We start from the raw sequence: 20,912 nt of genomic DNA, 5'->3' as shown, positions 1-20,912 counted from the left end.
AAATGATTTGTTGAATAAGTGCCCCAAATGGTTTGGGCATCCTTGTCACTGCTGCAAACATTATGGGTTTGTTTCCTCAGATGTCAAATTTCTGTGCTCCCTGGCTTTGTTTTCAAATGGCAGATACATATTACAAACTCTGGCAGCTTCTCCTTGGCCAGCATTTCAGCATCTCCTGCTGCATTTTCCCATCAAATTCCTCAGGCAGTAGGGATAAGAAATGTCTGAATTTACTGTTTCCCTCCACCACAGGACCAGACTGATGACCTGATAGACATTGCGTGGCACATCTTTGGATGTGATTCTCGCTGGTCTTTGCCAAGTCAAGGTGGAATTGCTCGGAAGGTTTGCTGCAGTAGTCTTCTACCCAGTTGAGAAGAGGTTATTAATTTGAAAAGCAACGATCTGACAAAGCCTTGGGGAAGGGAGTTGCACAGCAGGGCACTTGAACATGCGTTCTGTACCCAGATAGTTCATGTAGGTGGGTAGTACACAAGCTAATGTGAATAACAGATAAGGAAATTAAACCAGCTAACCATTATTTTTAATGTCAAGAACAAAAGGAGGAAATGGATGTTACCTTCTTACACTTGCTTCCTCAGAATGTTGCTCTGAACCGTGCTTAAAACCGACGCACTGGATTCGTGGCAAGGGGGAAGTGCAGCGCTGCATCCATCTGTGCCCGCCTCGCCACCACCCTCTGAGGAGCTTTACTTGAGCGTGGCTGGCTGAAGCATGAGTGACAAGCGAATGTTAGAAGGCTCTTGGCTAACTTGTACAACTTTCTATGTCTTACAGCAGCCTGTGCAACTTGCAGTGGGGAGTAGGAAGCTTGCAGAAGAGCAGACTTGCCCAGCTAGTTGAACTCGTAAACGCAGCCTGTGCTACTTCAACCTGCTCTTGTTTGAAGAACTGAAAATAGCAGCTGGGTCCTGCTGGCGGTGGGACTCTTCTCCTGCTGTTACTCTGCTCACATTGCAGAGTCTCTTGCTTCCTTCTGAGTGTTTTTCAAGTGCAGGACTCCTGCATAGCTCTTGCAGAGTTGTGTGGCTAATACTGACAATTGTGGTTCTGCTGGCTGTGCTGTTGGGGAGTGACAAGAGATTTCGTTACTCCCAAGGACTCTGTCAGTGGGTTTGTTTATCTGAGACGGGAGATATTCTGTCCATGTTCAGTAGAGCAGTGAATTTGATCCATATTTTATTAGTCATCCTCATTGCAAAATTGAGAAAACAGCTCCATTGGATGCTTTTGTGTAGAAGCCAGCTGGGAAAGCTCTGTATCCTGAAAATCCATGTTGGTGGATGAGTCTGCACTGAGCTCTTGCAGTGCTACTGAGAAATCTGAGCTCTCTGCCCCATGGTTAACCACAATTTGATGCGACAGGCCAAGGGGAATGGCTTGAACCTGCCAGAGGGGAGACTGAGCTGAGCTCTTAGGCAGAAGCTCTTCCCTGTGAGGGTGCTGAGGCGCTGGCACAGGGTGCCCAGAGAAGCTGTGGCTGCCCCATCCCTGGCAGTGCTCAAGGCCAGGTTGGACACAGGGGCTTGGAACAAGGTGCTCCAGTGGAAGGGGTCCCTGCCCGTGGCAGGGGTTGGAACTAAATGAGCTTTAAGGTGTTCCAACAGAAACCATTGTAGGGTTCTGAGATGGCTCTCTTTGTTTTGGAGGAAAAGCTGTCCAATTGGCCTTGATGGAATATATGAAAGTTGCCTTATTATTGTGACTCCTCTTTTGATTTTAACTGAGACCTCCTTTAAACAGGAGAATTTTGGTTGTTAGTTTCTCAAGCAAAGCTGTGGTTTCACCTAATTTTCCCCCATTTTCAGCCCTCCGTGTACAGATGCTGCTATTTGGTTGCTTTTTAAGCTTAGGGCTGGTTTTCTCAGAGTAACTTCTACCACACAGATAAGATCTTTTGTGTGGTGAAATGTGCTTGCTAGGAGATGAGTAACGAGTACCAGAATTTTGCCAAATGAGGATGGAAGGGACATTAGTTAAACAACACGTTAAAAATACTTCTTGTTACAGCACATGGCATTCCTAATTGCTTCAGCTGTGTAGTTGTTCCAGAAACCATTTTAACTAGATTATGGACCTTTACTTACCTGTAAGGGGAAATTAACCTTTTCAGTTTAAAGGATTATTAAAGAGGCTGTGGGCTACACTGCTCTTCTAAAAGCTGTCCGAACGGCGTACAGGTGATCATAGAATTTATTTGCTGTGCTTCAGGCTTAAATGATATGGAAAACAACATTGAAACTTGCATCTGAGCCACGGAAATTGGGATTTTTAACTCTATCCCAGCCAAAACCAGGACAAAGTCTCAGGCTCCTGGTAAGGAGGAGGCAAACATCAAGTGTTTTGGGGAGGCAGAGAATTACTTTTACACGTAGCATGCTGCCAGACTGGCTCCATTGGGTGAAAGGAGCTTCTGATGGCTCTTCTGAGGCTTGTATTGATCTGGTTAGGTTTTAGTTTAATTTCTTAACAGGATTTCAGGAAGCAGAATTTCAACCCTGGTGCCCGCCCTCAAGAATGAAGTGCTTACAACCAGTGTTTGTGCTTCTGACTTGTATTTACCTTGAGAGTCTCTTTTTGACTGTGATCAATCGTGGCTACTTGGACATGCTGCCTTCTTGAAGACAGCTCTTGTGCCTGATCTGCCTAAAATCTTGAGGGTGCCTGTAGTTCAAGGTGCAGCTGTTGAACAATTAAACAATTCACTTTGAAATCTAGGGTGGAATCTAGAAAGGTTTAGTTTGGCAAGTGTTTCTCCCTCCCTTGTATCAGCAAGCTGATCTGTTGCTGTGTACCACGGTTTAGATGAAAGTCACGCTTTTACTGTCTTCTGTGTTTATTATTTTTCTAAATGTACTTTGGGGGAGGAAGTTCAACAAAACACTATATTCTCAATGTGGGCTTGAGCTTTCTGACTTCCGGCTCTACAGCTTCTAATTGTGCAAGAAGCAGCTGAAATATTAGCTCTGTCTTGTTCATGTGCTGCAGCTCAACTAGAATTACAGTGCACTTAAGTTTCTTTGTTTTGGCTTCAACTTGTATTTGCATGTGGTATGCCTCAAGTTCATATATCGGGAATCTTTCCATAGTCTAGAGTCTTTTTCTTTTGAGAGAGCTTGAACCAACTGGGTAGCTCTTGTGCTGCAAGGAGAGGAGTATAATTTATTATTGCTTTCTTTAGCAGATTGCTCAATCTCCTCATGCGTAGAACTGAGATCACCCAAATTCCAGGACCTTGCAGGATATGGATGTTTTCAGACACCGCTGCTCTAATGTGAATGGATCCAGGAAGCCACTTTGCTTTACATGATCAAATTAGGGTGTCTTTTTGATAACTGATAATTTCATAAGCAGTTGGGCTCAGTGGGTCCCTTCCAACCCAGGGTATTCTATAATTCCAATTAAAGCTTTTAGTAGAAGGAATTACAGCAAACCACGTGGTTGACTCAAAAGCATGTGAGTAATCTGTAATAATCAGTGAACCAACCTAAGCTTGGCGTGGTGTCCCCTGTGGAGTGCTTGGAGAGCTTGAGGCCTAGCAGTGGTGCCCACATAGTGTGAGAGAGGAAGCTCTGCTGTGGCAATATGTATTTTTACAACCAAGATGTTGAAATCATTTAGTAATTGTTGGAAATGCTGCTGGAACTTGGAAGTCTTCAGTAGCTCAGTCTTTTAGAGAGATACTTTTATCTCCCTTTATGATGGCTTTTAGATAAAGATGATATGGGGTGTGCTAATCCTGGGACTCTCTTATCTAGCCATGAACCTTAAACTTATATTTTACCCTTCCTGTTAGCATTGTGAAAGTTGATACTTTCTTGTTGAGAACAAAAACATGCTAGAAGCAGAGACCCTGTGTAGGGCCGTGGCAGTGCCAGCGCCAGCTTTTAGTGCCACTCATGTGAAGTGTTTAACTGCTGCCAGTGCTCTTAGGAAGAGAAGCTAAAATTTTCAAGCCTGAATGGCAGCAGTTACGTTCTGAGACATATATTTAGGTGCCTAAAGAGATGAAGTGACTTGAGTACAGAGAATCCAGTGGTGTTCCTTCCCTCTGGCAAAATGGTGGAACAGATGTGCTGGAGTAGGTGGATGTATTCTCAGAGGTGGGTTGGGAGCACGGAGTGTTCTTGCGTGGAAGGTCAGCATGAAATTGTCCCATAATGCTTACCGAAGGTCTTCAGGGATGCTCTTATACATGACTGATCAAAAACAATAATCCAAACCTAAATTTCTGTCCAATTGCACAGTTTCCAGCGGATCTCTTCTGTTTATACAGCAGATTATCGACAGTTATAAAATATGTAATATTTATGCATTAATTGTAGCCCTTGGAGTATTTCCAGGCTATTTTCATATATATATTTAGGCACTATTTCAAATAAGCTCCTTCACATCTCTTTTCTTCCAGCCTTTCCCACCCCCAGTTTAGCTCTGCTTGTTCCTTCTGAGTGTTAACTGTAACGCTGAAGTTGAGCAGAACCTAGAAAAGATCTCAAGTGATAAGTGCAGCACACTGACCAGAACCTGAGGTCCGTTTTTCATCTCTTTTAAGGTGAAGAATGTGGCACTGCCACTCCACAGTCATTCAGTGTGTGCATAGTGAAGTTGTAACCCATGGAAGTGGGTTAAGAGCTAAGCACTGCTGTCAAGGAAAAGAATGATTAGTGTGTTTACTGCAGAGCTTCCTTTCAGGTACTTTTGAAGTGTTTTGACATGTTGAAAGTCATGCAATATCCATTGTGGTCAATGGTTGAAATGAAGTGAAATGGCCGAGGTGTCACAGTGAGCAGGTGACAAAACAGAAATGGGAGTTTGGGATCTCTCATAGTGCTGGACATGAGCTTGGTGCCACTGAGCTCCCGAAGCCCACTGCTTCTGCAGGCCCTGCTCTTAGATGTTGGGCATGAAGCTGGTCAGAGTGCAGAGTCCAGCTTCAGCCTGTTCTGATGTTGCTCTGGCCTTTAGCAAGAGGCTTTTCCTGTCTTCCAGGAACCTGGTACTGCACACTACGAGTGTGTTTAACGGGTAGCAGGCCATTTGGGGTATGGTGGGTAGTCATTTCAAAGGTACCACTGCTTGATTCCAGAAGATGGCAGGAGCTTGGTGCTCAGAGGTTGTGGTTAATGGAAAGGAAGTGTTTATGTATAAACGCCTGCATTACCCAGGAACTTCATAAGTTGTGGTGGCTTCAAAAGGGCTGATGATGCATCCTGAGATGTTCAGATCCCCCATTATGGTGTGTCTTCTCATTTCCCCCCCATCTCTCTGCTTGGTGTCTGCTTCTGCAGAGTTGTTACAACATACTGGATCAACAACAGTTGATCTCACCTCCAGAAGCAGTTGTATAAATGAACCTTGTTCAGGATTGATGCAAGAGGTTTTGAACAAACTATATTATGAGGAGCTGTATGTGTGTATTAGTGTGTTATGGATTTCCTGGCTTCTGCTGCATTTGAACATAATTCAAAGCCTGTCTGAATTTTACCTTTTCAAAAAGGTAAATGTTTTCTGTGCCTTAATCTACATGCAGTGATTTTGGTCTAGCTTGGAAGCAATGTGTGAAATTTTCAGCAGTGCTATTTGAAAGAGGACTGAGCATAAATTGATACAATGCCTTCTGTTAACAGAAAAAGCAGAATGTCTGTGCTGCAGCAACATGAGGTATCTTACCTATCTGGGGAAGATAAGCAGGGTTATTGTTGTGTTGGGCTGACAACTTCTGCAATGCTTAGGTTTTCCTGGCTGATTTTTGACCAATTTGACTTATCAAATTATGTTCTGTATTACATTAGTGAAGAACCAGTTTGACATCTCCTGTTTATTTTACAGCACGGAGCAAAAATCTGCTATAGCCCTGATACTCTTACTTAACTATTTTTGCCTTTGGAAATAAACACACTATTATTGGAAATCACTGGTAAGAGGCCAGTTCAATGATAGCTTTTCTCAGGGCCTGAACTTAGGTAATTACTGCCGTGTAAAGTGCAAGTTTAATTTTAGTCCAAGTATCTTTCTGTATTAGAAGGTAATTCATTCCCTTCATTCTTTAATAAGCTGCGCTTGGTGATGATAGATGGAAAAGATTATATTGTATATTGGCAGGATGATGGTCAGCTGCAATTGCATTTGGAAGCATCACCACCTTAACAACGCGATAACATCAGCTTCATTAAAGATTTGAAGGTATCTGTTGTTGAATGGAAACTTTAGAGAGTGGCTTTTTCTCAAGGCAGCAAGAGGTATTTTACCGCAGAAAGATTGTGTGGCTATTTTTAGGCCTGGGTACTGGTGAGGTGGAACAGAATATTTTTAGAGCTGTAGAAAATGCAGCCACTCAAGCTGGGCTCTTTTTTCACTCCAGCTCTGTAAGGTTTTTCCAAAATAAAGAAGAAAATTGGGAGGAAATGGTGTTTTTTTAATGCATCATTATTACTTATATAAGCAATATATTCATCGTCTATATCCACACTCATGTATAGAATTCCTATGCACATTCATATAGAATTTTAAGTGGTTTAGTCCTGGGAGCGCTACTGTCATGTATTAAAATAGGTTTTGCTGAAATTTGGATAACTCGTTACTCATGTGCAATGTCTTAACAAAATATACAACCAGCACTGCATAATTGGGTCACTCTCACTTAATGTATACCAATCCCATATGCTGTTTGGATTGTTGCTTGAGTGAGGTAAGCATGGAATAATGCAGGAAAGCGTGGTGATAGTGAATTGGTAAGAAAAAGTCGCTGTGAGGAAGAAACTGCTCTGTAATGTTTCTGCAGCATTTTAGGCTTTGCAGGCTGTGTTGTATTAACGCTGGGGACCTGCAGAGACAGCAGACCCGAGCTTGTGCTGGTCCTTACTGAGTGTATGTAAGTGTTTACAAGGAAATGCGGATTTTGTTCATTACCTTTCCTGGATTTAGGATGGATGAATGAAGAAGTAGCAGATACTCCCCTCTGCCCACCCCCTTCCAGCACCCCCTCAAAACCAGTGTGATTCTGGTAAGATGAGAAGTGGATTTTATGTGTCTTGTCTGAAACTCTCCTTGTTGACACACATTTAATTACCCAGGTCTGCTTGAAAACCTTTTTATTATACTTTCAAAACCTGCCCTTTCAGATTTCTGAATTATGCAGGCAGGTTTTTAGCAGCCAGGTAAAGTGATGCTTGTGATTCGTGGCATTTATTCTTCAGTGACTCTCTCTGGGTTCTTTATATGTAAATAAAAAAAGTCCATTAGACATTAGTGCACTGTACCTCCTTGTTGAGGTTGCAAAGGGGACGTGGCCTGGGAACCACTCCTGACTAGCCCTCAGTACCATTTGCAGAGTGCTGAAGAACAGGTTATAAAACTTTATAACTCATAGTTACAAAAAAAGCCCCAAACCCAACCCCCCAAACCCATTCCTGGCAACTTTAAGAATATTCATATTAACTCTGTTCTCCTGGCTAGATTCCAGCTTTATTAGATTAGAAAGTCTATTTTAATCCACTCAGTTTTCAACTGCAGATCTGTTTTTGCCTTCCTTTTGTTAAATAATAATAGTTGTTTGCAGGGCGTTGGTTGCCATCAAAACGGTTTTCTTGTAGAAAACTCTATATTTGTGTGTTTCTGGTTTTAATCATCCTCCAGAACTTTGAAAGGAGATGATGTGTTTGACTTGCCAGGATCTGTTTGGTGGTGTTAAACACAGCAGATACAGCAGATGAACTAATAGAAATCTGTTAGCTTTTCTACACTCTCAAATTCCAGATTTCCAGTGTCTCTTCCTTAAGAAGTCTGAAGTCCTTGGAAGTAGAGGAGTTTATATAGTCCTAGATAAGCTTAGCATTTAATAGTGAAGCTGCTACATTAGCTCTGTTTCATGTGTTTTGTTGAAATTCTTGTGCATTGTTTGTAGGATAAATAGATCTAAGAAGAATAGATACGGGTATGAAAAGATTGAGCAAAACCATGTGGGAGCAGATTAGAGAAAACCACAAAGAGAAAACATATTTCATCTCCCTTCTAGAGGATGCTTTTGGCTTGGTTTGCTGCATTTCTCCTTCCTCTTAGGCAAGCCTCAGAGGCACAAACAAGGTCTTCCTCCCTAACCTGCCCCTTTCGTGTCCCTCATACTCCCCATAACAAACGCCTTCACAGCCTTAGTTTTAGCAGGTGAGGCAGCAAAGTCAGCAGGCAGTTGGTTTTCAAGTGTGGCAAGAGTCTTTACGATGCTGTTGACTTTTCCTTGCCATATTTAACTGAATTAACTTCCCATGCCTTTGTAATGGTAGGTGTGTTTTGCCCTCCCTTCCTTTGGCCACCTGGTTGCCAGTACTGCTGCGGAGTGGGTTCCCTGCCACGGGTGGTGGGAAGTTATCCTGGTGTGTTGGTGGTAGAGTGGCAATGGTGGGGTTCAGCTGAGAGCTGGAAAATGGAAGTAATGCTTTAACCACCACAGGCCTTGTAAAACTTAGCTGTGCTTTCCAGTGTGATAGCCTAGTGTTTTCACTGTTGTTCCTGGCCTCTTTTACAAGTCCTTTTGTGCGTGTGTTAAACTGATTCTGTTTGTTGCTTGCATAGTTTGTTCTTGCCAGTTCTTAATATCATGCCGAGTGTAAAGATTAAAATTATATCTTTATAATGGTCTGAAATGTGCCTGTTCCTAAAGGCTAGACTTACATGTGGTAGCACACACTGAGCTGGGCAATTGGTGGTTAAATTTGCTTTGTCCAGTTGGTAGTTACACGTCCAAGGTGTTAGAGCTGTATCCTAAAGCTAGTCGAAGAGCCTGACCATAGTTTAGAGTAAGGTAGCTTCTTGTCTGCCTTTCTCTGTCTCTACTTCTCGATCTGTCAAGAGTTTTGAAATATTTTGATTGGCTTTTGGATCATCTTTTCTTAATTAACAAGTTGTTTCTTCCTTCTTTGCAATTTGGCCATGCTCCCGTGGTAATCACAATGATTGCTTGTACACAAAAGCAATGTATTGGCAACATGGCATGTGTATATTAATGCTGGTTTACAGCAAAGAAAACATCAAGCAGCATGTGATGAAGTACATCTCCAATCACTGAAGACCACTGATCTATCAGCTCATAGACTTTGGCTTACAGTTATTAAGATGAGTGCATATGAAAAGAAGGGGTATTGGAGAGTGGCTCTTTACAAGGCCATGTAGTGATTGTACAAGGGGGAGTGGCTTTAAACTGGAAGAGGGTAGATTTGGATCAGACATTAGGAAGAAGCTCTTTGCTGTGAGGGTGCTGAGGTGCTGGCGCAGGGTGCCTAGAGAAGCTGTGGCTGCCCCATCCCTGGCAGTGTTCAAGGCCAGGTTCGACGCAGGGGCTTGGAGCAAGCTGCTCCAGTGGAAGGGGTCCCTGCCCGTGGCAGCGGTTGGAGCTGGATGAGCTTTAAGGTCCCTTCCAACACAAGCCAGTCTGGGATTCTATGAAGTTAGTAGCCAGCAGAAGAGGAAATGTTGGGAGCCTTTTTGTTCTTAGTCTAAACTGGTAGTGTTAAAGCCAACCAGCCTCCCCCAGCTCCAGCAGCTCCCTCCTCACCTTCTTCATTTTAGGTGGATTCTAGTTAAGAGTAACTTCATGAACTGCCATGTGCACAATGCAGATACTGGTAATGCTTACCAGTGTTTCTCTGGTATATTAATGGCTATGAGTTTGAAGTGGCTATTTCTTTTGTAAAGATTTTGATTCAAGCAGAGGCTATTTACTGCCTTATAGATGTGCTACAGCCACAGCTCCTGAAGAAAACAGGAATTACAAAGCTCCAATGTCAGCCCTGAAGAATGTACTTCTGAATTTTCTGCTGTTGTAATGTGTAAATCATGCAAGAGCATGATGAAACTGAACATAGAAGTTAGACCCCCACTTTTCAAGGTCACACATCACTGTGTGACAAAAATACATCTCGCATTAATACCAGCCAGTAACAAATAGAGGAAAACTCCAGTCGTGGCAGTCGTCCCACTGTGATTCCCTATGCCATAGTTTTCCTGCTGTGCAGTGACTTTCAGTTCCTCCTGTTTGTTGCCTGCATCACATGCTTGATTCTTCCGCTTGAGGATGCTGTGAAAGCAAAGCAAGCAAAAAGATGAGCAGTTGAAAGATTGCTTGGGAAAAGCAGGGAAAAGATTGCTTGGGAAATGTGGGCCTAGGCCTTTTTTGGTAACTGTTGTTTAGCATCTTTGGGTAATTGTTTTAAATGAAAGTTAAACATTCAGCAGCTTTGTCCTTTAATTAAAGGTGTTGGAGTGCACAACGAAAGGTCACAAAGACCTTCCAGAAAGTTTCTAATAAAGCCAAAGCTGACAATTTCCAGGGTAAAGAAACAATACATGGGAGGAGAATAAACCCAACAGAATAAGGCCACATTTAACCCTGTAAAAATCTGAAAGAATAACTGGAATTCGTTTGGTTCTCTGGTCTGCAGTGCATTGACTTTGCTAATTCTTTTGTTGAGTACAGTACACAGTTCTGAGCCTTCCATTTATAACTAAAAATAGGTACAAAATGGTATTGAAGACCAAATGTTGTTATGGATTTTCATTGTTAATTGTATACATTGTGCTTATGTTTCCTGCAGATCCCTGCACTGTGATACCACAAGTGGCAGTTGTCTGAGGCTCAGCGTGGTTCTCACTTGAAGAAGTCTAGTCGAAAATGTATTAAAGTAAAAATAGAAGCAGGGTACTGTAAGCGTGAGCATCTGAACAGTAACACGAGGCTGCACCTCAGCCCGGATGCTGCTTTGGACATTACAGTACAACTTACTATTGGGGAAAAGAAGAAATATATGCATATAAAATACAAACATTTATAGAACTGAATGCTTTTAAGAAGATCTACCTTTGATAGGTTTTTCACAGAGGTTGCCGTTTGGTCTGTGTTATCTATTAATCTGGCTTTGGAGCAACTGATAACTGCATGTGGTTGTTGCATAGAATGTAATAAAATGTACAGATCTCTCAGCATTGTCGTACGAGAAAGAAATAAATGTAATCTGGTGAGATTGCTGCTGTTAATATTTATATCAAGTCAGTGTCTTTTCTATTGTTGGTTCCAACCTACCACATGCTGTTTTTAACAAAGTCTCTGAAGTATCACCCCGAAGTAGTCACTCATCTGTCACTCAGGGATGAGTCAGGAAGTGGATTATAGTAAAACAAAAAATGATGAATTTACCCAGTGTTTAAAACACAATCTAGTTATTCATAACCTTATGACATTATTGGGAATAATGAAATGGAATGGCAAGCTTCTCGCAGCTTTACTGCGTGTGTTGATGAGCGTGCTGGACTGTTGTCTGGGGAGATGCTTCTTCCTTTAAATGTAATTCTGTTTGTCAGAAAAGCCATTTTCATTGCCACTGTGTGTGGCTGTGTACTGCAGTGGTGCCCGCAGCCCTGGGGAGGGGATGTGATTTAGATACAAGCACTATCTGGGAGGTATCTAACATCACTTTGGTTTTCAGCAGGTGCTTGATGTGCTATGGAGCACTGTGGCACAGAGCTGAAGGACTCTAAAACCAGATTTCATGCTTGTGTAGCTCATGAGTTGTTTGCATGTTCAATATTTGGTGCATTTAACTCCGTGTGTTGCACTCCTCCGTCACTCTCTGCTTTCAGAGGCTAATCCATGATCTCTTGTGTTCAAGGAAATAAAAAAGTGATTGATGACAATTCCTAAGGCTATTTTAATCTGATATCAAAGAACATTTAGCGTTAAGTTACCATGACTGATAGAAAGTCTTGAGCCGATTTGTCTCAGCTTTGCTGTTATCTGTATCACTTCTTTTAATGCCTGCTTTATATGCATATAGAGTTTGTTTATTGTATTTTTATTTACAGGAGGGTTGAAATGGCAACTTTCGTGTTGGCTCTAAAATCCTTTACAGAAACAGATGCGTGTTGTACCGTTGGGCTTGCTCTAAACCCTGTGTGTGTATACATAGACACTTGAATGCAAGGAAATGTTCTGTTAATTATTCTCCATTTGGTGTTTTTAAAGTGATGATCTCTTGTTTCCTTCCAGCCTCAGATAACAGCCAGCGCTTTCGAGAAACCTGCTTTGCGTTTGCACTGACGCCACAGCAAGTGCAGCAAATCAGCAGTTCAATGTGAGTCTGATCAGTAGTATGGCATTTAAATAGAAAGAGATAAGCCAAGGAACTAGGTTATCCTGTCTTTCATTTTGAAACAGGCTCTTAAAGAACACAGGTGTGTGTGTAGATCCCCTCTTCTGAGGAATTCTTTTCTCCTTTATACATAAGCTGATGGAGAGCAAAGGGATGAGGAAGAGAGAATGAAATACCACCACTGTCCAGTGACTATTGGGCAGGTTTCTCTTGCACTAAGTGTTGTAGAAATACATAGCTCTCCTTCGTGCAGCCCTTTGTCAGATCCTTTATCAAGTTCTGTGTTTATTCACTATAAAGATGGTACTTCATGATGACCCATCAGAATTTTCCTTATGCTATACAAAGCAAAAAGAAATTACAGAGCTCAGGCAGAATGCAATTGATTGATTTACTTTGACTAATAGAAAGTAGACCTTTTAGTGTGTATTGAGAGTGGTGATTTGACTGACCAGAAGGGATGAGTGGTATGCACTGCATATACCAGAAAGTGTGGTTTAAATTCATTGAACTTAGAGCAAATTCGGAGAAAGTATTGATGAATCTGTGTGTAAACAGGATGTTTTAACCCGTGTTCTGCTATTTCTAGGGATATTTCTGGGACCAAATGTGACTTCACAGTACAGGTCCAGCTAAGGTATGTGTTTGCATCGCCTGTCCTTGATGCTGTTGTTTTCCAAAATACATGAGATCTCTGCTACCCAGCAGGTCAGCCTTTCCTTTATGGAGGAGAGTCTCATCCTGTTGTTTTCCTGAGGAAAGCTTCCTGTCGGCTGCTTTGAAAAGGGCAGACTTAGCTACTCGTCCCTGTTACATGCAGCTTTCCTAAAGTTGCTGGTGGCCTGATGCCCGGTGTGTCAGAACACTGCATGGAGCCTATAGATAACATACATGGTAGATTTTTGGGGCTTAACCTGTAGGTTATTTTAGAGGTTTTGACAAATGTAAGTTGATGAAATCCTATGTATCCCTGTAATTCCATGGAGGGCTGTGAGCACAGCTGACTTGGATTTTGCTCCTGTCAAAAACATATGTCTTGCCTTTCATCCCGCTGTCATGCCTGTGTGATGAGCTGTAACTTGCCAGTCAGCAAGCAACTGCTTTGAGTCTTGCTTGTTGGGATACCTTCTGCTGATCAGCAAGTTGGGTTGGCTTGGTGTGGGGTGAGATGGACAAAGCACTGAGGAGGACATGAGGGAAGAGAGGGACAGAAGGTAGCTCCCCCTCTTTGAGAGCAGCAGCCTGTTAGCTTGTTCAGTAGCCGCACCCTGACGTGATGGTACGTTTGCATGGATGGGACAGGTCCTCTGGAAGAAATCCAGTGGAGCTGAGAGGCTCTTTTTGGTCCTTTGAATGCCTGTTGTCCACAGGCTTGGCCTACACCCATTTGGTAGGACAGGGAAGGGTGTGTCTTAGTTTAGTTCCAGCAGCAAATAAGCCTGAACTTAAGTAAATAAATAAAACTGCCTGAACTTTTGTAGGAGGCTTGACATAGGCACAAGGATAACATTTGATGCTGTGGCTGAACAGCTGCCTGCTTTACTAAAGCTGGAGGAGGGGGAGTTGAAGAGACTGGGCTTTTATCAACAGGTCAGGCTGGAGAGCTGGTAGGGAAGAAATTGGGATGATCTGTCTCATGTAACAGGAACCTGCAGATCTGAATGAGTCAGTCTGAGGAATTCAAGAAATCTGAGGAGGAACCTACAACCATCTTAATGCAAACCTGTAATGTTGGGGGGCTTTTCTGCTTAATGATCTCTACAGCTAATCTGGGGGCTGTGTTTAGCAAGATCTGTCACGCTTTCATAACTCAGAGGAAAAGACATTCCTTCAAGAAAGAGATGATCTTTAAATCACTTCAGAAGTGAAGGATGATGGCATTTCTTTGCTTTTAGGTTTTGCTTATCAGAAACCAGTTGTCCACAAGAAGATCACTTCCCACCCAATTTGTGTGTGAAAGTAAATGGGAAACCGTGCAGCCTTCCTGTAAGTAAAGTGTTATTTGATATATACATTTGGATAGCATTATTAGGGTCTGTCTGTCAGCAATCAGCTTTTATTGTCTGATATCTCTCTCCTTAAATTGAAGAGGGAGCACAGTTCAGGTGAGACCCAGCTTTTATCGGAGCAGGGTTGTGGTGCGAGGGGGAGGTGGCAAAAGCAGTATTGAATCTGTTTCTTGCTGAGGGATTAAATACTTTGATTTCTAGGGCTATCTTCCACCAACCAAAAATGGTGTTGAACCAAAGCGACCCAGCCGACCAATCAACATTACCTCACTCGTCAGGTTGTCTACGACGGTACCAAACACAATCGTTGTTTCATGGACTGCAGAAATTGGAAGAGTAAGTAACTCGGTGCATCATGCTGCCTAAAGCTTATTAGTTTCTGTCTTGGCATCTGTTGGAAGGATTTGAAAGATAAGCCAATTTAATTGTGCAGAAAGTACTTGATGGTTTTGCACTAGACTCTTCCTTTTGATTGTATTACTTTATGCTAGGCAGATAGGACGTGCTCCCTTCGATCAGTAGCCCTCAAATATTTTGGTGTGATCTCTCCCTCTTTACCCCCTACCCACATCTCTGAGCACCCAGAAGATAATAAGATCAAGGCATCCCGTAAACCTTTTCTTTGCATATTTGTTTAACTTCCCACTACAAGGTTTGCCTGATTTTAGGGTCTTGACAAACCTTATCTTGTCTTCAACTTGTATCTAGCACATGACGTTCAGTACAGGGTGGTCTTTTCTAACTGTAAATGTGGATGCAAAGCCCAGCACCTCAGCAGGGCCCAGGAGATTTAATTTGCCCTTTTTACGTTTCTCTTCTCACAACTGCTACCCTTATACTTAATATTTAAAAAGTCGTGGTTTTATAACTTTATTGTGTCTGTGGGGAGGATGTTGGGAGTGGTATTACAAAATTGCTGATGTTCCACTGGACTAATTAAATCTGGAACATGCTGCAAAAGTTACTTCAATAAATTAGTCCATGAATTAGTGCACTGCTTTCACTGATGGCAAAAAATTTGCTGGTTGTGCAGCATAGGGCCAACATGTACTTGAAAAAGCAGCTTTGCCGTTGCAACCATCCTGTTTTCAGAAGGCCCGAGAATTGTCCTGAGATGAAACCTTGTCCAAGAATTTGTCAGTGTGCAAAGCCCAGGATTCCTGAACCAGTGTGGAAAAATGCTTACAGCCCATTCATGCACAATAGCCAGTTATAAAACATCACGGTGGTATTTCATGATGGATTTCTTGTGGAGCGTAAAACAGTCTCCATTCAGATTCAGTATAAATGGTGGATGAATGAGTCCTTTAAAAGCCTTCTCTTACCTAATGAGAACTGCAGGTATCGGAAATAAGCCTTTAAAAATGAGCCTGCTCTGGTTTACACTGCAGAAGTGCCTGCATGGAAGTTGATGAATCCTGGCTATTGCTCTGAATACAGGGCTGCACTCTTGCTTAAGAATACCGGTGAGGGTTGAGGGCAAAGACATGTCACAAGCCTGTGTGGACTTTAGGCCAGTCTCTTGTGATCTAGGTAGTTTCTCAGGCTTCATGGGTATTCCAGTTATAAACCCCATATTGGCTAATCTCTAGCTTGCAAAACAAAACTGGGGAGAGTGGCTAATTCTTGATGTATTAGATGAGAATTAGGTGCCATTCAGAACATCCGCACTTGGGAGATGCAGCTCTTCCTAAAGTGATTGTCCAAGACCTTGGCAGTTGAATGTGAGGAATTGCTTTCTATTTGGATGTGCCTGTGTAGCATGGCACTTGAATTCCCCTCCTCCCCTTCCCTTAAGAGCCAGTTGCATGTCTCAACTGGTGTACTCTACCTTTCCTGAAGTCATAATTGTGATTTCTACACAATCTGTTTCAAGAGCCTTCTGTACAAGTTGCCTTGGGCGAGTTCCTAGCTTTGTAGATTCAAGCTGTCGGTAAATAATTTCACAATGTTAATTAGCATTTTTCTAACTTCTATACTAATTGAGGCATTAAGCAAGCAAGTTAAAGCAGTAGTGGTTTTTAACGACGGGAGAAGCAGTCATTGTCACAATAAAATATTTAAAATGGGGTGTTTCTGATGCTACTTTAATTTGTGCAGTTTTATTGGTAAGATAGATTACTGAAATCCCAGCTTTGGATTCGGGTGGCATCCTGAATAAAGGATGGTAGTTGTCACAGTTGTATGGATTTGTTTGTTTTGTTAGTGGGAACATGCATGACAGTAGCTGGGGGAAGCCTTTCATTTGTCAATTTAAAGAGTATCCGTGCAGCTACGGGTTTAGTGAGTACTGCTTATATCAAAAAGTAATTGATGTACCCTAATGTGAGAACACAAATCTTGTCCTTTCCGGTTCGGGGGTGGGGGCAGAGAGGGGTGATGAATGCTTAGTGCAAGATCACATTTTCAGGCAGACAGTTATTACCTGCTGTTGTTAGGAGCTTACAAGAAAAATGAGAGCTTCCCGAATCTCAGGCGGTGGTTTTGAGATCCATCGGCGATGCCAGGAGGAGGACTCTGCCCTCCTGCTCATCCCTTGGAGGAAGCCTTACCCACGTACACAGGAGCTGGCAGAGTCCATGTTAAGGCTGCATGTGTGCCAGATTATCTTCTGTAGTGGCAGAAGTGAACATCCACAGCTTTTTACTGACACTGATAGGGAATGATTTCATGGGCTGTGTTGAGAGTGATGGGGGAAGTGACCAAACCTTTTCCAGAGGGAAAGGACAGGCAGCTGGGAGCAGTGACTTCTTGCCTGCTCAGGCTGTATTCACTAGAGTGCATCTTGGCCCCACTGAGCTCTCAATCTCTTTACCTGCCTTACTTCTGTTCAGCTTTGGCAGCAAGGTTAGCGTTTCATAGGCGGTAAGTGCAGGAAGATGAGAAAAAGAAGGTTGAAGAGTGCTTCTGGACTGAGTAGGGAGTACCGCAGATGATAACTCTTTTTATGTTTTGCTTTTGAAGAGGCATCACTGCTGATTTCCCTGTTTGAAAACAAGCTAAGCTTTTATTAAAATTAAAAAAAAAGAAGTTTTGATCGTATTTGGCTTGACAGCCTCCCTTAATTGTGTTGCCAAAACTGCAGTACCCAGTGTTACTGGTTTAAAAATACCCTTAAACGGGCTGTTAACTGTATGTCCCACGTTAAATGTAAAACTTCCAGAAGTGCCCTAAATGCTGTTCTAATAGCTTGGTTTGCAGCTCCATCTAATCCCAGTGAACTGTGAAGTCACTATTGTTGCATCTCTCAGGCTCCAGCCCTGTGAACTTTCTGAAGCAAAATGGCTTTTCTCTAGTCTGAAAACTTTGCCATTTAAAGTCTTGTAACTGCTTGAAAAACACAGTGCCCTGTAATCACATAACAAATTGCATAAGCATTGTACAAACTACAAGCTGTCTTTTGCTTAAAACAGTTCTTACTTTGATCTTTTGTTCTGTTTTCTAGAACTATTCCATGGCAGTCTATCTGGTAAAGCAGCTGTCCTCGACGGTGTTACTGCAGAGGTTGCGAGCAAAAGGAATACGGAACCCTGATCATTCTAGAGCACTAAGTATGTCTGATGTAGTACTTGTTTCAAAAAGAAAAATAGCTTTTGTAACAGGAGGTTTGAAATAGGACTGTGCTAACTGAGGTTTGGACTTCCTACAGTTCTCTGGGTTTTGAGAATCTGATAGTGGTGTTCTTTGTATTCAGTTCAAATTCAAAGACTCAGAGGCTTTTGTTTGTACTAGGAGCCAGGCCAGGAACCCTGTTGACACTGTGAAGGGAAAAAATGCAAGAGAATCTCTTTCAGTTCAGCCATACTGGCTTTGTTTCCTCAGAATAGAACAACTGTATTTATATAGTTAACTGGTAATTCAGTACCTCAAGCAAAGCTGAACTAAATGCCTGATACGAACCTTGATGCCAACATGCTGGAGGAAAGTCACCATCCACACAGTTTTTGTTCCTTTGGCACGATGTTGTGGAGGGGGCTGCTAGAGAATGTCCAGCACAGTGCTCCTCCCATCCCCCTTCCAAACTTGAGTGTGAGGTTTCCTGCTTTATTGTTGTCTCTGACTAGTACATGTTGGTATAAGTTTGTGTAAGAAAAATGCAAGCAAAACCTGCTTTTTTGGGAAGAGTGTGAAAATGCCAGCACCTGACAGCTGTGGGTCATACTCTTTAATACTCAGATAATGTGCATTGTACACAGCACAGGACCTGCTCCAAAAGGGAAGGAATTAGCCCACCAGTAAATGCTGTAAAGCCAGTGGTACACAGCGATGGCATTAGCTTGTGCTAATGCAGACTGGTGATTTGTATGCACAAAAATGTAGAGTTTCCTGTGTATACAGGGTGAGAATGAGGGTGTAGGAGCAGTTCACAGAGCAGGAGGAACATGGAGCCGACTTGTTCATGTAGCAAATGACTGCACATAAACCAGTCCTTAAGCAGAGGATGGGTTGAGATGAAAGACTTCTGCAGTGCTAATATTTCACTGCAGTTATTTAAAACTCAGATTTTGTCAGGGTACTTCTGATAGCCTATTTCTCAGTTTCCTCTTCAATTTTAAATCACAGGGTTGCTTGATGAGTATTTCAGAGGTTTCCAGTGGTGCTTGTCCACGTGGGAGTTACTAACACATTTTTAATGTGCCTGGAGTTAACAGTCAAGTCAATGTGGCTCATCTTGTTGGTAGATTTTAAATAACTGTCAAGCACAAAGTTGCATGTATATGAGAAGAGACATCTCTGTATAAATGCATTTTCTAGGGATCTTGGTTTAAGATGAGCTTTTCTGCTTTTCACTTTCTTAAATCTTGTCATTTATGGTCTTTCTAAAGAGTAAAGACTGCTTAGGATACGTATTTATTGTGTGAGCCTGAAACAATGGTCACCACTGCTTGCTTCAGACTGGGTTTATTTCTCTATCATCCAATTCGTGTTTGAGATCATCTGCAAAATAAACCTTTTCTTCTTTCCAATAACAGTTAAAGAGAAACTGACTGCCGATCCAGACAGTGAAATTGCAACAACAAGCTTAAGAGTTTCTCTCCTTTGTCCGGTAAGTTTTCTGTTTTTTATTCCCTCAGAACTGATTCTGATCAAAATGTGGCTGTTCTGGGACATTTATCCAACAGAGGTTACCTTGTGTTTGCCTGTGTATTAACTTTGTGGGGAGAGGGACCCAGTGTGGAAGTTACCTGCCACTGTGCTTAAGCATGTGATACCCCCTGAGAAAATGAGTATTCCATTAACTTGAAAATGCTGTTCAAAAGTGTATGCAGGCATACATTTAAATCTGTCACTAGATCATCAGAGTGTGCAGTTTGCGTCCTTGGTAATGATAAAGCCACTTTCGGTGGAATCAGAGGTAGGTGAATCTGCCGATAGAAAATCACTCTTCAGCCAGTGTCTGCAGTCAAAGAATTGAGCATCTTTTAAGTGAAGGTGATTATGTGATGTACACTTTGAGCATTTAATAATGTTAGATTAAAACTGAAGCAGTCTCCTAGAGGTTGGTCAGACAGGATTTATTCCAAATTTGAAGTGGGAGAATACAGTTCCACTGAATGGAAGGTTGGACCTTAAGGGTTGGATCAGGTGATCCTTGAAGTCCCTTCCAACCTGGGATTCTCTGAACGTGGAAGAGGCAGAGATGTACTTGATCTTGATCTGTAATTGTTTTTTAACCAAGTAGCTGCAGAGGTAAGTGGTAGTTTATACCTGGGTTTATGTTATCACTGGTAAACTGCACAACGTTAATACTATGTGTGCTTTTTTGATCTTTTTTCAAGTCCCATGCACCTTCAGAATACTCGCTCTCTGTAGTGATTGGCACAGTATCTTTACTGCAGTATAACTTTTTAACCTCTTTTGAAGGATACATCTGTTTCCTGGTTTGGTTCAGTCTGCTCAAGCTTGACATGAAATTTTCAGTTTTGAAATCTAGGAAGAAAACTGACTTTATTCTTGCAGAATTGAAGCTTATTTCTCAAGTAATTTAATATGTTTTTAAACTCTCCCGGTGTGAAGAGGTAAACCTTTTAGATAGATAAGCTTTGCTTCAGAAGAAGCATATTTGACATTGTGGTTGCTTTTTGTATATGCATTAGGTTATTGTAAATCCTTAAATGTGGTATTTTCAAGATCTTCACTCTTAAGACTTTCTCCATATCAGCACTGATGCTAACTAAATAATAAGACATTTATAAGGAAGATAAAATTCATGTAAGAAAGAGAAGGGGATTGATTGCATTTACAAATAATATCTTGATCTGTAAACTTAGAACCTCAGAACTTGTAATATTGCAAACCCATGAAACATGCCACATCGAAACTGCCGCAGATGCGGAGCACTGGAGTGTTTCAGGTCCACACCTGGCAGCTGGTTTTGCTGAGTTGTCATAGCCGAATTCTTGTTGTGCTGTTAGGACTTTGTTCTAGAAAGCACGATGAGAGTCCTGCTGGGTTCCTTGTCACTCTTTAGGCACAGTGTTTTTACCATTTAAAATGAGTTTCCAATACAGGCAAAAATAGTAATCTGTTAGTAAGAATTAAATATCTGTTGGAAGTGCCTGTGTATTAATTCATTATCTCAAATTAACCTTCATGTGTCTTCTGGAGCTACAGATTTTTACTTCAGTTGTACCTGATTTGTCAGAGCTGCCACTTGAGGCACCTATTTTCCTTTATAGATGATTCCATGGGAATGTTCTGACACATCTCTGTTTGTCTCAGTTGCCTCTGTTACTGGTAAAAG

The 20,912-nt window shown here is 42.0% G+C and overlaps 1 protein-coding gene across 4 annotated transcripts in view; it reads left to right on the top strand.

Annotated features, from left to right (window-relative positions):
• The window catches only part of PIAS1 (protein inhibitor of activated STAT 1), a 62,002-nt gene that overhangs the window by 27,719 nt on the left and 13,371 nt on the right, over positions 1 to 20,912 (top strand). For all 4 annotated transcript variants that reach the window (XM_061446551.1, XM_061446548.1, XM_061446550.1 and 1 more), the window contains 6 exons: positions 12,056 to 12,140; positions 12,748 to 12,795; positions 14,054 to 14,144; positions 14,369 to 14,503; positions 17,613 to 17,718; positions 19,141 to 19,214. In XM_061446551.1, coding sequence (XP_061302535.1) covers positions 12,056 to 12,140; positions 12,748 to 12,795; positions 14,054 to 14,144; positions 14,369 to 14,503; positions 17,613 to 17,718; positions 19,141 to 19,214 — 539 coding nt within the window. The remainder of the gene's footprint in view (positions 1 to 12,055; positions 12,141 to 12,747; positions 12,796 to 14,053; positions 14,145 to 14,368; positions 14,504 to 17,612; positions 17,719 to 19,140; positions 19,215 to 20,912) is intronic.

Source organism: Pezoporus flaviventris, unplaced genomic scaffold (assembly GCF_033815535.1).
Source record: "Pezoporus flaviventris isolate CSIRO_AGI_PZ_B2104156 unplaced genomic scaffold, CSIRO_AGI_Pfla_v1 ptg000006l, whole genome shotgun sequence".
Classification (NCBI taxonomy): domain Eukaryota; kingdom Metazoa; phylum Chordata; class Aves; order Psittaciformes; family Psittacidae; genus Pezoporus; species Pezoporus flaviventris.
The sequence above is the reverse complement of the archived record's forward strand: the minus strand, read 5'-3'. Positions and strand labels throughout refer to the sequence as shown.